A 12,500-nucleotide genomic window follows, 5' to 3' on the forward strand; every position below is an offset into this window, starting at 1 on the left:
CCATTTCCGATTTCACTAATTTCCTGTAACGGTTTTTGATATCGGGTTCGGGCATGACTTTACACAATCCTTAAACCCCCCTCCCCCCCAAAAAAAAAATATATATATGTAACTGATAGAAGAACGTCGGTCTATATTCAGTCTTAGACGCAATAGAATAATTATTTTTTTTATTTTTTTTTTTATTTTTTAAATCGGTGAATGATTTTGTTTTGCTATTCGATGTGAAGAAGTCAATTACTATTTTGTCAATACATTAGTACATGAAAAGTTTTTATGATGATTTTGATACATGCATTTTTTCCCCTCTCTCTTTCTTTCTCTCACACGCACACACGCAAATACACATACAGCCCTCTTCGCACACACACATTGCTAGAATAATAACTTTCAATAACTTTCGAAAACTAAGAATTTCAGATCTTTCTAAAGCTCTCCATTTTCTTTCGAAATTCTTACGGCGAATCGACGACTTCCGGCGCGTGACGTAGATCCTGCACGGATCGCCTCCAGACAGAGTGTGTGTGTGTGTGTGTTTGTAAGGGTGTGTGTGTAAGGGTGTGTGTGTATGTGTGTGAGGGTGTGTATGTGTGTGAGGGTGTGTATGTGTGTGAGGGTGTGTATGTGTGTGAGGGTGTGTGTGTGAGGGTGTGTATGTGAGGGTGTGTGTGTATGTGTTTGTAAGGGTGTGTGTGTGAGGGTGTGTGTGTATGTGTGTGAGGGTGTGTATGTGTGTGAGGGTGTGTATGTGTGTGAGGGTGTGTGTGTGAGGGTGTGTGAGTGTGTGTGTATGTGTTTGTAAGGGTGTGTGTGTGAGGGTGTGTGTGTATGTGTGTGTATGTGTGTGAGGGTGTGTATGTGTGTGAGGGTGTATATGTGTGTGAGGGTGTGTATGTGTGAGGGTGTGTGTGAGGGTGTGTGTGTGAGGGTGTGTGTGTGAGGGTGTGTGTGTATGTGTTTGTAAGGGTGTGTGTGAGGGTGTGTGTGTATGTGTGTGAGGGTGTGTATGTGTGTGAGGGTGTGTATGTGTGTGAGGGTGTGTGTGTGAGGGTGTGTGTATGTGTGTGAGGGTGTGTGTGTGAGGGTGTGTGTGTGTGTGAGGGTGTGTGTATGCGTGTGAGGGTGTGTGTGTATGTGTGTGAGGGTGTGTGTGTGAAGGTGTGTGTGAGGTTGTGTGTGTGTGAGGGTGTGTGTGTATGTGTTTGAGGGTGTGTGTGTGTGAGGGTGTGTGTGTGTGTGTTTGTAAGGGTGTGTGTGTGAGGGTGTGTGTGTATGTGTGTGAGGGTGTGTATGTGTGTGAGGGTGTGTGTGTATGTGTGTGAGGGTGTGTGTGTGAGGGTGTGTGTGTGATGGGTGTGTGTATGTGTGTGAGGGTGTGTGTGTGTATGTTGTGTGAGGGGTGTGGGTGTGTGGGTTGAGGGTGTGTGTTGTGAGGGTGTGTGTGGGTGTGTGAGGGTGTGTGGTATGTGTGTGAGGTGTGTGTATGTGTGAGGGTGTGTGTGTGTGAAGGTGTGTGGGGGTGTGTGTGTGTGAGGGTGTGTGTGTGAGGTGTGTGTGTGTTTGTTTTTGTAAGGTGTGGTGTGTAGGGTGTGTGTGTGTGAGGGTGTGGTGTGTGTGTGAGGGTGTGTGTATGTGTGAGGGTGTGTGTGTATGTGTGTGAGGGTGTGTGTGTGAGGTGTGTGTGTGTGAGAGGTGTGTGTAGCGTGTGAGGGTGTGTGTGTATGTGTGTGAGGTGTGTGTGGTGTGTGTGTGTGAGGTTGTGTGTGTGAGTGTGTGTGTATGTGTGTGAGGGTGTGTGTGTGAAGGTGTTTGTGTGTGAGTGTGTATGTGTGTGAGGGTGTGTATGTGTGTGAGGGTGTTTGTGTGTTTGAGGGTGTGTGTATGCGTGTGAAGGTGTGTGTGTGAGGGTGTGTGTGTATGTGTGTGAGGGTGTGTGTGTGTGGTGTGTGTGTGAGGGTGTGTGTGTGAGGGTGTGTGTGTGAGGGTGTGTGTGTGAGGGTGTGTGTGTGTGTGAGGGTGTGTGTGTGAGTGTGTGTGTGTGTGTGTGAGGGTGTGTGTGTGTGAGGGTGTGTGTGTGTGAGGGTGTGTGTGTGTGAGGGTGTGTGTGTGAGTGTGTGAGGGTGTGTGTGTGAGGGTGTGTGTGTGTGAGTGTGTGTGAGGGTGTGTGTGTGAGTGTGTGTGTGTGTGTGTGCGCGTGTGAGTGTGTGTGTGAGGGTGTGTGTGTATGTGTGTGAGGGTGTGTGTGTATGTGTGTGAGGGTGTGTATGTGTGAGGGTGTGTGTGTGTGAGTGTGTGTGTGTGTGAGGGTGTGTGTGTGAGGGTGTGTGTGTGAAGGTGTGTGTGTGTGAGGGTGTGTGTGTGTGAGGGTGTCTGTGAGGGTGTGTGTGTGTGTGAGGGTGTGTGTGTGTGTGAGGGTGTGTTTGTGTGTGTGTGAGTGTGTGTGTGTGTGAGTGAGTGTGTGTGTGTGTGTGTGTGAGTGTGTGTGTGTGAGTGTGTGTGTGTGAGTGTGTGTGTGTGTGTGTGTGTGAGTGTGTGTGTGTGTGTGTAGGAGGCCGATTAGCGGTAGAGTGCAGACAAGTCGTGTCTGTCACGATGTAGAAATCTTGGGTAGTGGATAGGTGTAACAGACTTCTCGGTAACTTGTTGTAGTTTATTCTTGAGAGAGAGTATCGTACAACTGACGGACAGAGGTCTGGTCCGGTCAGCGTGCGGTTTGCTGTCTGTCTGTCGCTCGCAGGCGACCTTCCTTTATACGGATTGAACTAGGAATTCACAAGGGTTGCGATGTAGTAAGAGGTGGTGAGGAAAGGAAGTGATCGTGTAAACGGGGCGACGTCACGAGTCCAAGGCCCGTGAATGTCGCATCCGCTGTCGTGTTGAGCAAAGGTTTGGTTATGTAGAGATTAGTGTTACTATATTAGATATAAGTTAATAGTATTATGTGTATGGCAATAGTAGAACAAGGGAAGGGGTCTGCTGCGAGAGGTCCCAAGGGGGTCCTTTAGCTATAGGGTTATGTGCGGCACTTGAGGGCTATTAGAGAACCTCCTTGGGGATAGGCTTAGGTGTGTGCTGAAATGTGCCATGTGTGAAATGGGTCTTACAGTGTGAGAGTGTGTGTGTGTGAGGGTGTGTGTGTGTGTGTGTGAGTGAGGGTGTGTGTGTGTGTGTTAGGGTGTGTGTGTGAGGGTGTGTGAGTGTGTGTGTGTGTGTGTGCGCGCGCGCGTGTGTATGTGTGTGTTAGTGTGTGTGTGAGGGTATGTGTGTGTGTGATGATGGTGATGATGATGATGATGATGATGATGATGATGATGGTGGTGGTGGTGCTGATGATGAGGATGATGATGATGATGGTGATGATGACGATGATGGTGATAGCAATGATTATGGTGATAATGTATGTGTGTGTGTGCGTGTGCGTGTGTGTTTGCGTGTGCGTGTTTGCCTTTATCTATATCTTTATCTGTCTAATCCATGCCTATGTCTATATCCATGTCTAATATATGTCTGTATCTCTGTCTATGTCCGTGCGTACGTGGAACGACGCAGTGGGAAGGAAGGGCGTGTGTCCGTGAATGTTTCGTCAGCAATTTCGGTAATGACGCGATGTTACGTCAGCAATGATGAATAAATACGCCAGCAATTCCCTTAATCCGTGTGAAGTGTTCCTCCCGCCACTGCTAGAACTACTGATATTACTAATACTTATACTAATAACAATAATAATAGTAATAATGATAATAATAAGGCAGTGGAGTACGGGCACAAAAACAATGTTATTATCATAATTCATGGTGGCATCATTATCATTATTCATATTACTATCATTATATTCATTTGGGTATTTTTATTACTATTATCATAGTTATTAGAACAATTTATATTCTTGTTATAATAATAATAATAATAATAATAATAATAATAATTACTATTATTATTACTTTTATCATCATTAACCCTTTCGCTCCATGTGGCAAGAACACATGTCATGTCCACTGTAATACACGGTTATTTACTGTATTTACACATAGATAGCTCTACAAGTTATTAAAAACTACCTATCTCACCTGTTTACCCTTTTCTTTCATTTTAAGAATACTTTAATGACAAATTAGTAATCATAACATCAATAACAATAATAACAGTATCGATAGCAATGGTTTTAATTTTCCCGCCAATTCAAGGAATGGGGAAATCAGGGTCGGTAACTAGGGCCTACTGATAGACTCCTTGCCGGCTGAGCACATGTGGAGCCATCTGTATGTAACAAAATTCACCACAAACTACAGGGGACAGAACATAAATCCGGGGCGAATGGGTTAATTCTCATAATCATTATTACTACCATTATTATGACTATCATTATTATTCATTATTGTGATTATCATCGCTATTATTATCATTATTATTATCAACATTACTATTTTCGATATTATCATCTTCATTAGTATCGTTATTTCTATTATCATTACTATCATCCTCATTATTATAATTATTATTATCATTATCAAGATCATTATTGGTTATCATCATCATAATCATTATTATCATTTTTCGTAGTAGTGATAGTAATAGTTGTAGTAGTAGTAGTATCATTATTATTATAATCATTATCAATATTAGTGTTATCACTATCATCATCCTTATTATTGTTGTTTGTTATCATTATCATTGTTTTCCCTCTCCCTTTTTCCCTCTTAAACTCTCCCTTTTGCTGTTATACAAACACTAGCACTTAGTATCCTTAATTACTGTCTAAACATCTGGGGCTCCACAAACAAAACACAAATACAAAGGACACAGACTTCGCGGCAAGAGTAGCACTGGGAAATGTAAATAAATATGACCACATCACACCACATATAAACAAACTAAAATGGCTAAAAGTACAACAGAAACACAAATATGACACGTGTATTCTGATCCATAAAATAATACAAGGAAATTACCCAAATTGGCTATTACCTATACAAACAACAGGTAACAGACATATATGTGTGTGTGTGTGTGTGTGTGTGTGTGTGTGTGTGTGTGTGTGTGTGTGTGTGTGTGTGTGTGTGTGTGTGTGTGTGTATAAGTCTATAATATAAACACATGTGCGTGTCATAGTAGTAAGTGATTGCCCGAACACACTTCGCGCAGATCAAAACATCACGAGCGCCGCTTCCCTCCGCCTGCGCGTCACACGATGACCGCTGTTCTGCGTACGGAATGTTTGGGAAATTTTTCTGAGAAGAGGCGATGTTTCATGTCAAGTCTCTGAACGTGCTGAACAAAAACAATTCATTATTTCATGAGGTCTTCTGGTAGATCTTGGTCGGCGAACTGATCTCGGTGGAAAATTATGAACAATGGAAATCAAAGAACGAAAATAAAACTTGAAAATAAAAATAAACGTATTGTTCTGTATACAGAAAACCACATTAGCATAAAATTATGTGTTGATAAAGATCTGATAAAAAATATGAAAAAAATTGTATGAAGGATTTTGGGTCCTTTCTTTAATATTGTTGTCGATTCAATTTGCTATTGTCTTCAAAAGATCTTGCAAAAAAAGAAGAAAAAAAATCCGAATTATGACGTCAAACACGCATGTGTTACGATATCAAAATAATGTCGCTCCTTCTCATAATACATCAAGACACACCTTCTGACGTCACAGAACTTCCGGAATGAATCAGGTTTCTTTCCTTCTTTTTTTTTTCTTTTTTTTTTTTCTCTCTCTCTCTTCTACAAACAAACCCATTTACTACTCTCATATCCTCGCCTGTGGTCTCTCTCCAATTCGCTCATTAAACTCATACCAAAACCCATAAACAGCCTTCACTGGAAACTGTAAACAACCTCAAGTGGGAAAAGTTATCGTACGGAATGCCTCGTCTTGAATGACTCTTGTTTACGCAGTTTCTGGGGGCGTCTTCGGCAACGGAATAATGCAATGATTTACGATGGGCACTGCGATGATGATGATGATGATGATGATGATGATGATGATGATGATGATGATGATGATGATGATGATGATGATGATGATGATGATGATGATGATAGTGATTGTGGAGGTGATGATAGTGATGCTGATGGTGATGGTGATGATGATGATTTCTTTTTTCCTAGAATTTCAAAAGCTGGCACTGCTTAAACAACAATGGGAGGACATCTACTGACTATCATCCAAATGGACACTTTTTTTTTGTCATTTTACAATCAACTCTGCATAAACAAAAAAACGTACTACTTTCACTAACTCGTTTGAGTGTCGTGGTCCATATAAAATACTTCGACTCTAGTGCACAGTATAATTATGAGGGAAAATGTAACTTGTACGTTTTAAGAGGATCTTTTTTAAGAACAACCTAACACAAGTTTTGATTAGTAACTTGTTCCTGTTTATGCATTCGAGTGAGACTCAAACACCTGGTTTTGTTCATTTTCCTTCATAATTCACATCAAAGAGGCATTCTTAAAACTGCATCTCCTACTTACGCGACACAAAGCGACTTATTTTTTTTTTTTTGGGGGGGAAACTAGCAGTTTGTTGACACATACACCAGGACCGAGGCGCTTGGTACACAGTTGCCGAGAGCGTCCGGCGTGCGTCCTACCTCTCCCGATGACACTGCTATACTGGGTTACTACAGGGTCTCGATCCACAGTTACCCTGGCCTAAGGGTGGGGGTGGGTTTGGGGCACAAGGAGGGGCGAGAGAGGTAGTCCCGGGGTCCTGAGGGGTGGGGTAGAGGGTAGGGGGAAAGGGAGGGACGAGAGAGGTAGTCCCGGGGTCCTGAGGGGTGGGGTAGAGGGTAGAGGGAGTGCGAGGGACGAGAGAGGTAGTCCCGGGGTCCTGAGGCGTGGGGTAGAGGAGTAGGGGGAGAGGGAGGGACGAGAGAGGTAGTCCCGGGGTCCTGAGGGGTGGGGTAGAGGGTAGGGGGAGAGGGAGGGACGAGAGAGGTAGTCCCGGGGTCCTGAGGGGTGGGGTAGAGTGTAGGGGGAGAGGGAGGGGCAAGAGAAGGGGGATGGGGCACGGAAGGGAAGGGCGGGAGGGCATTGCTCATTTGCCCATAGACCAGAGGCCGTGTGGGTTAGGGCAGGAAGAAAAAAGGGAGAGGGCATGGGTAGGGGAAGTTAAGGGAGTCTCTCTCCTCTTCTGAGTGTGGGAATTGTCATATTTCTCTTGACGGTTAAAATAAAAAATATTTTCCTGATCAGCTGGTAAGATCGACGTAGAATTTCCCGCCATAAACACAGATCGAGGAAACAGCTTGTGGTTACTTGCTCTTTTGCCGGAAGTCACGCTCGGTTCTTGAATACGCTGGAGTGTGTATGTATATATATATATATATATATATATATATATATATATATATATATATATACACACACACATATTCCTGCGAGGCATGACCCCGGTCGAGGAAGCACTGGATGTCACATGCATATGCTATGAAACAGGTTTCTACCCTTTCGCTAACCTAATCGAATGTGTATGAATGTGTGTGTGTGTCTGTGTGTGTGTCTGTGTGTGTGTGTGTGTGTGTGCGTGCGTGCGCGCGCGCGCGCGTGTGTGTGTATGTGTGCGTGTGTGTGTAAGAGTGCTTGTGTGTGTTTATGTATGCATGTGTGCGTGTGTGTGTGTATGCATGCGTGGGTGTGTGTGTGGGTGTGTTTGTGTGTGTGTGTGCGTGTGTGTATGTGTGCGTGTGTGTGTGTGTAAGAGTGCGTATGTGTGTAAGAGTGCGTGTGTGTGTGTATGTGTGCGTGTGTGTGTAAGAGTGCGTGTGTGTGCGTGTGTTTGTGTGCGTGTGTGTGTGTGTGTGTGCGTGTGTGTGTGTGTGTGTGTGTGTGTGTGTGTGTGTATGCGTGTGTGTGTGTATGCGTGCTTGTGTGTATGCGTGCGTGTGTGTATGCGTGCGTGTGTGTGTGTGTGTGTGTGTGTGTGTGTGTGCGTGCGTGCGTGCGTGCGTGCGTGTGTGCGTGCGTGCGTGCGTGTGTGTGTGTGTGTTTGCGTGTGTGTGATGGCAGATAATGCGTGAGAAATTTAATCTGCAAAAGAGTTGCCTCGAGGTCTGCAGAAAGCCACAGCCTTCACGAGGCGGGAAAAGAAACAGTCTACTTAATTACTAAACTGATTTACTTGCATTTACTTACTTCATTGCACTTAATTTTCCTAATCTAGTATTTACTTACATGTACTTACCTAAGTGTACTTGATTATTCATTTATACTTACATATTTACTTATCCTTACTTGTACTTACATGTTTGTACGTACTTGTAATTACTTACTAGTACTTAGTTGTATATGTTGAGTTGTACTTACCCACTGACTTGGACTTTACTAACTTACTTGTACTTATTTCCACTTACCGTATTTTTATGACCGCCAACTTATAGTCTTGAAAGTACATCTGTCTGAACGGCAACGTGTATTTAGTTTTACCTTTTGTATCTTTTCAAGTCTTTAATGAGTATGAAACAGAAATCTACATCAGTTCCGACACTCTCAGTCAGGAATGAAGCAATGGCAAGGACGGTTTATTTACAACAATCAGCTGACAGGGTCACTGCGCGACGTAACCGTTCCCCATGAGCGTTTTGGGCCAGGGCGAAGCGCGTCGTGGAGAAAGGCCTGAGTGAACGCAGAGCCAGTCTACTTACAGATGGTCCAAAAATGGCCAGTCTACTTACTAACAAGTGGTCAAAAAGTGGCCTGCGTCTTATAGCATGCAGGTATAAATAAAAAATGCCAAAGTCTTGCTGTACAGGCTGCTCACTCGGGCGTGGTCTCACTGCTGCTCGACACGGGTTCTTTTGGCTGCTGGGTTTTCCCCTGGGGCCGGATACTCAAAACAGTTTACAATGTTGTATCTCACCACGGAGCCGTTACAATGTCGTAAGGCCTCCGAAGGCCATACTCGAAAAAAAATTAGCCGCCATGTTATGACGTCACACATTGTAAAGTACCTTGTAAGTTACAACTGCTCCGGGGCTCTCGTAAGGGTTTGAAACCGGATATAGTACGGTTTATTTCCCGATTACTTAGTCGACAGAAACCTTTAATTGACTGTAACATGCCTTTTTCATATAAGATACCGGGGAATTTCAATTGTCTAGCATATTCTTTATTTTCCATGCATTGCTGTTACCTTGAATCAAATATAAATTGACTGTAAATTGAGTTGACAGACGACAAACGACAATGTTTTGGTGGCTGCTCATCTTCATGACCGAGCATTGCAGAAAGACATTATTATAGGGAATCATTAGTTTCACTCTATGAAGAGGATAAGCATTTATTGCGATATCATAGATTTATTAGATTTGTTTTACTATAACCTTCTCTGATGCCAAATATCCAACTAGACAATCATTTCAAGAATTATTATTCCGATAATCAGTGACTCTTCTGTATGTATGTTTACATCAATTTACTTTCGCATGAAATTATGATTGTTTGTCGTATACTTCCGAAAAAAATGTATGTAAAATGTCATATGTGAGACCTCGTAAATACTTTGTTAAAAATATTTAAGAAATAATAATGTATATTATATTTCTCTTCGTTTTACCTGAAGACGATTGCTGCGTATTATGATTTGCTCTTTGTGCATATAGCTTGTACTATGAATGGTTATTCTTTGAAATTCATCATAGTTAATTTATTTTACAACACTTGGCTGAGTCTTTCAAAAATATCACGCGAGGCCTTCTATGGTGTTGGTAACCGTTGGGGGCGTGGCAATAAAACAGCCATGGATTTCCATTGGTTGTTACGTCTAATAGGCTAACTGCTGATTGGTCAATCGACTACCAGTCTGCCCTCTCTTGGTAGTCAATGGAATCAACTTACAATGTAAACACGGGCCTTACAATGTGCTTACTACGTTGTACTTATTTTTTGAGTATCGGTGGTTTACAATGTAGTAAGGAGATCGGAAGGTACGATGAAGAAAAGCGGTTACAACCTCCTCGGCCTTGTAACGGACGGGTAGTTTTGAGTATCCCAGCCCAGGGCTGGGCTGTAGGATGGCTTGAGGTGGGGATCACTGCTGACTGGGTGTCCGCTCTAAGCTCGACAGCAATATGGGAGTCCTTGGGGAACCTCTGGGACGTCCAGGTTGGCCAATGTGGTTACTACGTTGTAATTATTTTTTGAATATCGGTGGTTTACAATGTAGTAAGGAGATCGGAAGGTACGATGTAGTAAAGCGGTTACAACCTCCTCGGCCTTGTAAAGGACGGGTAGTTTTGAGTATCACAGCCCTGGCCCGGTTCATACCTCCTTGGCCAACCTGGACGTCCCTGAGGTTCCCCAAGGACTCCCATATTGCTGTCGAGCTTAGAGCGGACACCCAGTCAGCAGTGATCCCCACCTCAAGCCATCCTACAGCACTGTCCGACCATACCAAACCTCCTCGTCAGTGCCAAAATTGTTGGTGTTTAGGACACCCAGCCAAACACTGTCATTCCGCAGCCAGATGCCCGATATGTGCCCAACCTGGCCATACTCAATCAAACTGCTCTGCACAATCACGCACATGTGCAAACTGTGGCGGCCCCCATAACGTATTTTATAGAGGCTGCCCCACCTACAAATTTGAGTCTGAGGTAGCAACTCTCAGATTCAGACTTGGACTCACTCTACGTGAAGCCAGACAGGAAGCACGTAGACGAGGCTTATCTCTTACCCCCTACTCCAGTAATGTCGCTCACTCTGCCAATCCCCCTACCTCCCAAGCTCCTACACCCTCTCCTAAACCCAACCCCCCTCCATCTAACTTCCCCTCTTCTACCTCCTACCTTCCCCAGTCAAATTCGTTTGCCATCCTAAACCCAGACACTCCAATTTCTACCCAATCAAATTCTTTTGCTATCCTAAATCCAGACACCCCAATCTCTACTACAGCCCCAACACCTTCCCCTCTCCCTCCCCGCACTACCCGCAGCAATCACCTCCACCTTCCTTTGCCCCTATTTTTCAGACACCAGACTTCTCTTCCCCCCCCTCACAAGAAAACCTTTATCTCACAAAACTCCCCAACCAACTCCACTACAGAAACTCTTGAAGATATCCAGAACTACATAATCGAGTCCCAAACTAATACTCATCCACCTTCAAATTCTACAACTCCCGCTCCCTCCACACTCAAAGTGACTGCCGATATCCACCCTCCTCCTACTCATATTCTTCCTACACCCAATCCTCCTACCCCATCCCAACAAAACCCATTCCCCCCGACTCTAGCCCCACCTATATTAACCCTCCCACTATCCCCTCTATCCCTTCCACTCCCTCCTGGATACACACGTGAAACCCTCATGTCACAAGTACCCTCTTCCCCAGACCCTCTACCTCCCGACACCCCTCCTGCTACAACACCACCTCCCCAACCTCATTCTTTATCCCACCCTCTAGCACCTTCCCCTTCAAATTCTCCAACACCCACTGCAATCTTTGCCAGTAAATCAACGAAAGTATAATTATCCTACATTGGAACATTGGCGGTTTCCGAATGTTCCTCTTTCAGTCCCACATATTCTATTGTCATGGACACGTCCTCCCTACATAGACATCCCAACTTATCAGACATCCTTACAGAATCTCACACTTTCTGCTTTGACAACCTGTTTTCCTTCCTCAAACGCATATATATCCTTCACTTGATCTAACCCCTTTACATTACCTCATCCGACCCTAACCCATTCACTCACCAATTCCTTAACCCAGCTTTAACAACTAATCACTAACCCAACCTATCCTTCACTAACATTAACTATAGTGCTATATGACCATAGATGTCTAGCACAATTTTTTTTTGTTTTTTTTTTGCTTTTAACCATTAACCTCACAGAGCCTCAAAATGTCATGTCTTGGAAATCCGTAGTACCGCAGTAACTGGTTATCATTAACATGCAAAGGGGTTCCTATAATGTCTTTCACGCTGTAAAGCTCGATCATGAAAATAAGCAGCCACCCACTCCATATTGGGTGTGTCGTCTGTCAACACTGTTAGCACTTGCAATATGTTTAAATCACAACAGTTAAGTAAAGAAGGCAAAGAAAACACTGAATATCTAGATTTTCCGGTGTATTAAATATATAAAACGGCAGTGTTTAGTCAAATAAAGGCTATATAAGTTATGACGACTATGCAATCGAGATATAAACAATCACTATATCCGGTTTGCAACGCTTACAAGACCATTACTTACCTTCGTCGCCTTCACCTCCTTTTTTATTTAGTCTCTCCAGACACGTCAATTAAATTCCCTTTTTGTCAAGAGATTGAATACCTATACAGGGGCATGACAAATGGAAATGGAACATGCTACTACATAGTATAAGAGACACTGACAGCTTCCGTAATTTTAAAACGAAATTAAACGAACACCTCTTAAATACTCAAACGTAAATATAAATGTATGTATGTAAAGAATAACCATTATAATTTAATGGAAAAGAGTGTTTTGATTTGTCTTTGACTTTATTCGTTCTCCCAC

General features: G+C 43.5%; 1 protein-coding gene across 4 annotated transcripts in view; it reads right to left on the minus strand.

Annotated features, from left to right (window-relative positions):
- The window catches only part of LOC125047047 (probable G-protein coupled receptor Mth-like 3), a 29,508-nt gene extending 20,802 nt beyond the window's left edge, over positions 1-8,706 (minus strand). For 2 of the 4 annotated variants that reach the window (XM_047645090.1, XM_047645093.1), the window contains exon 1: positions 6,487-6,639. In XM_047645090.1, the coding sequence (XP_047501046.1) occupies positions 6,487-6,547 (61 nt within the window). In that variant the 5' untranslated portion in view covers positions 6,548-6,639. Of the gene's footprint in view, positions 1-6,486; positions 6,640-8,687 lie in introns of those variants that run through there. The other 2 variants (XM_047645092.1, XM_047645091.1) reach the window with 2 other exon arrangements.
- Positions 8,707-12,500: the final 3,794 nt, after the last annotated feature.

The sequence above is a fragment of the Penaeus chinensis genome, chromosome 40 (assembly GCF_019202785.1).
Source record: "Penaeus chinensis breed Huanghai No. 1 chromosome 40, ASM1920278v2, whole genome shotgun sequence".
NCBI classification, from domain to species: Eukaryota; Metazoa; Arthropoda; class Malacostraca; order Decapoda; family Penaeidae; genus Penaeus; species Penaeus chinensis.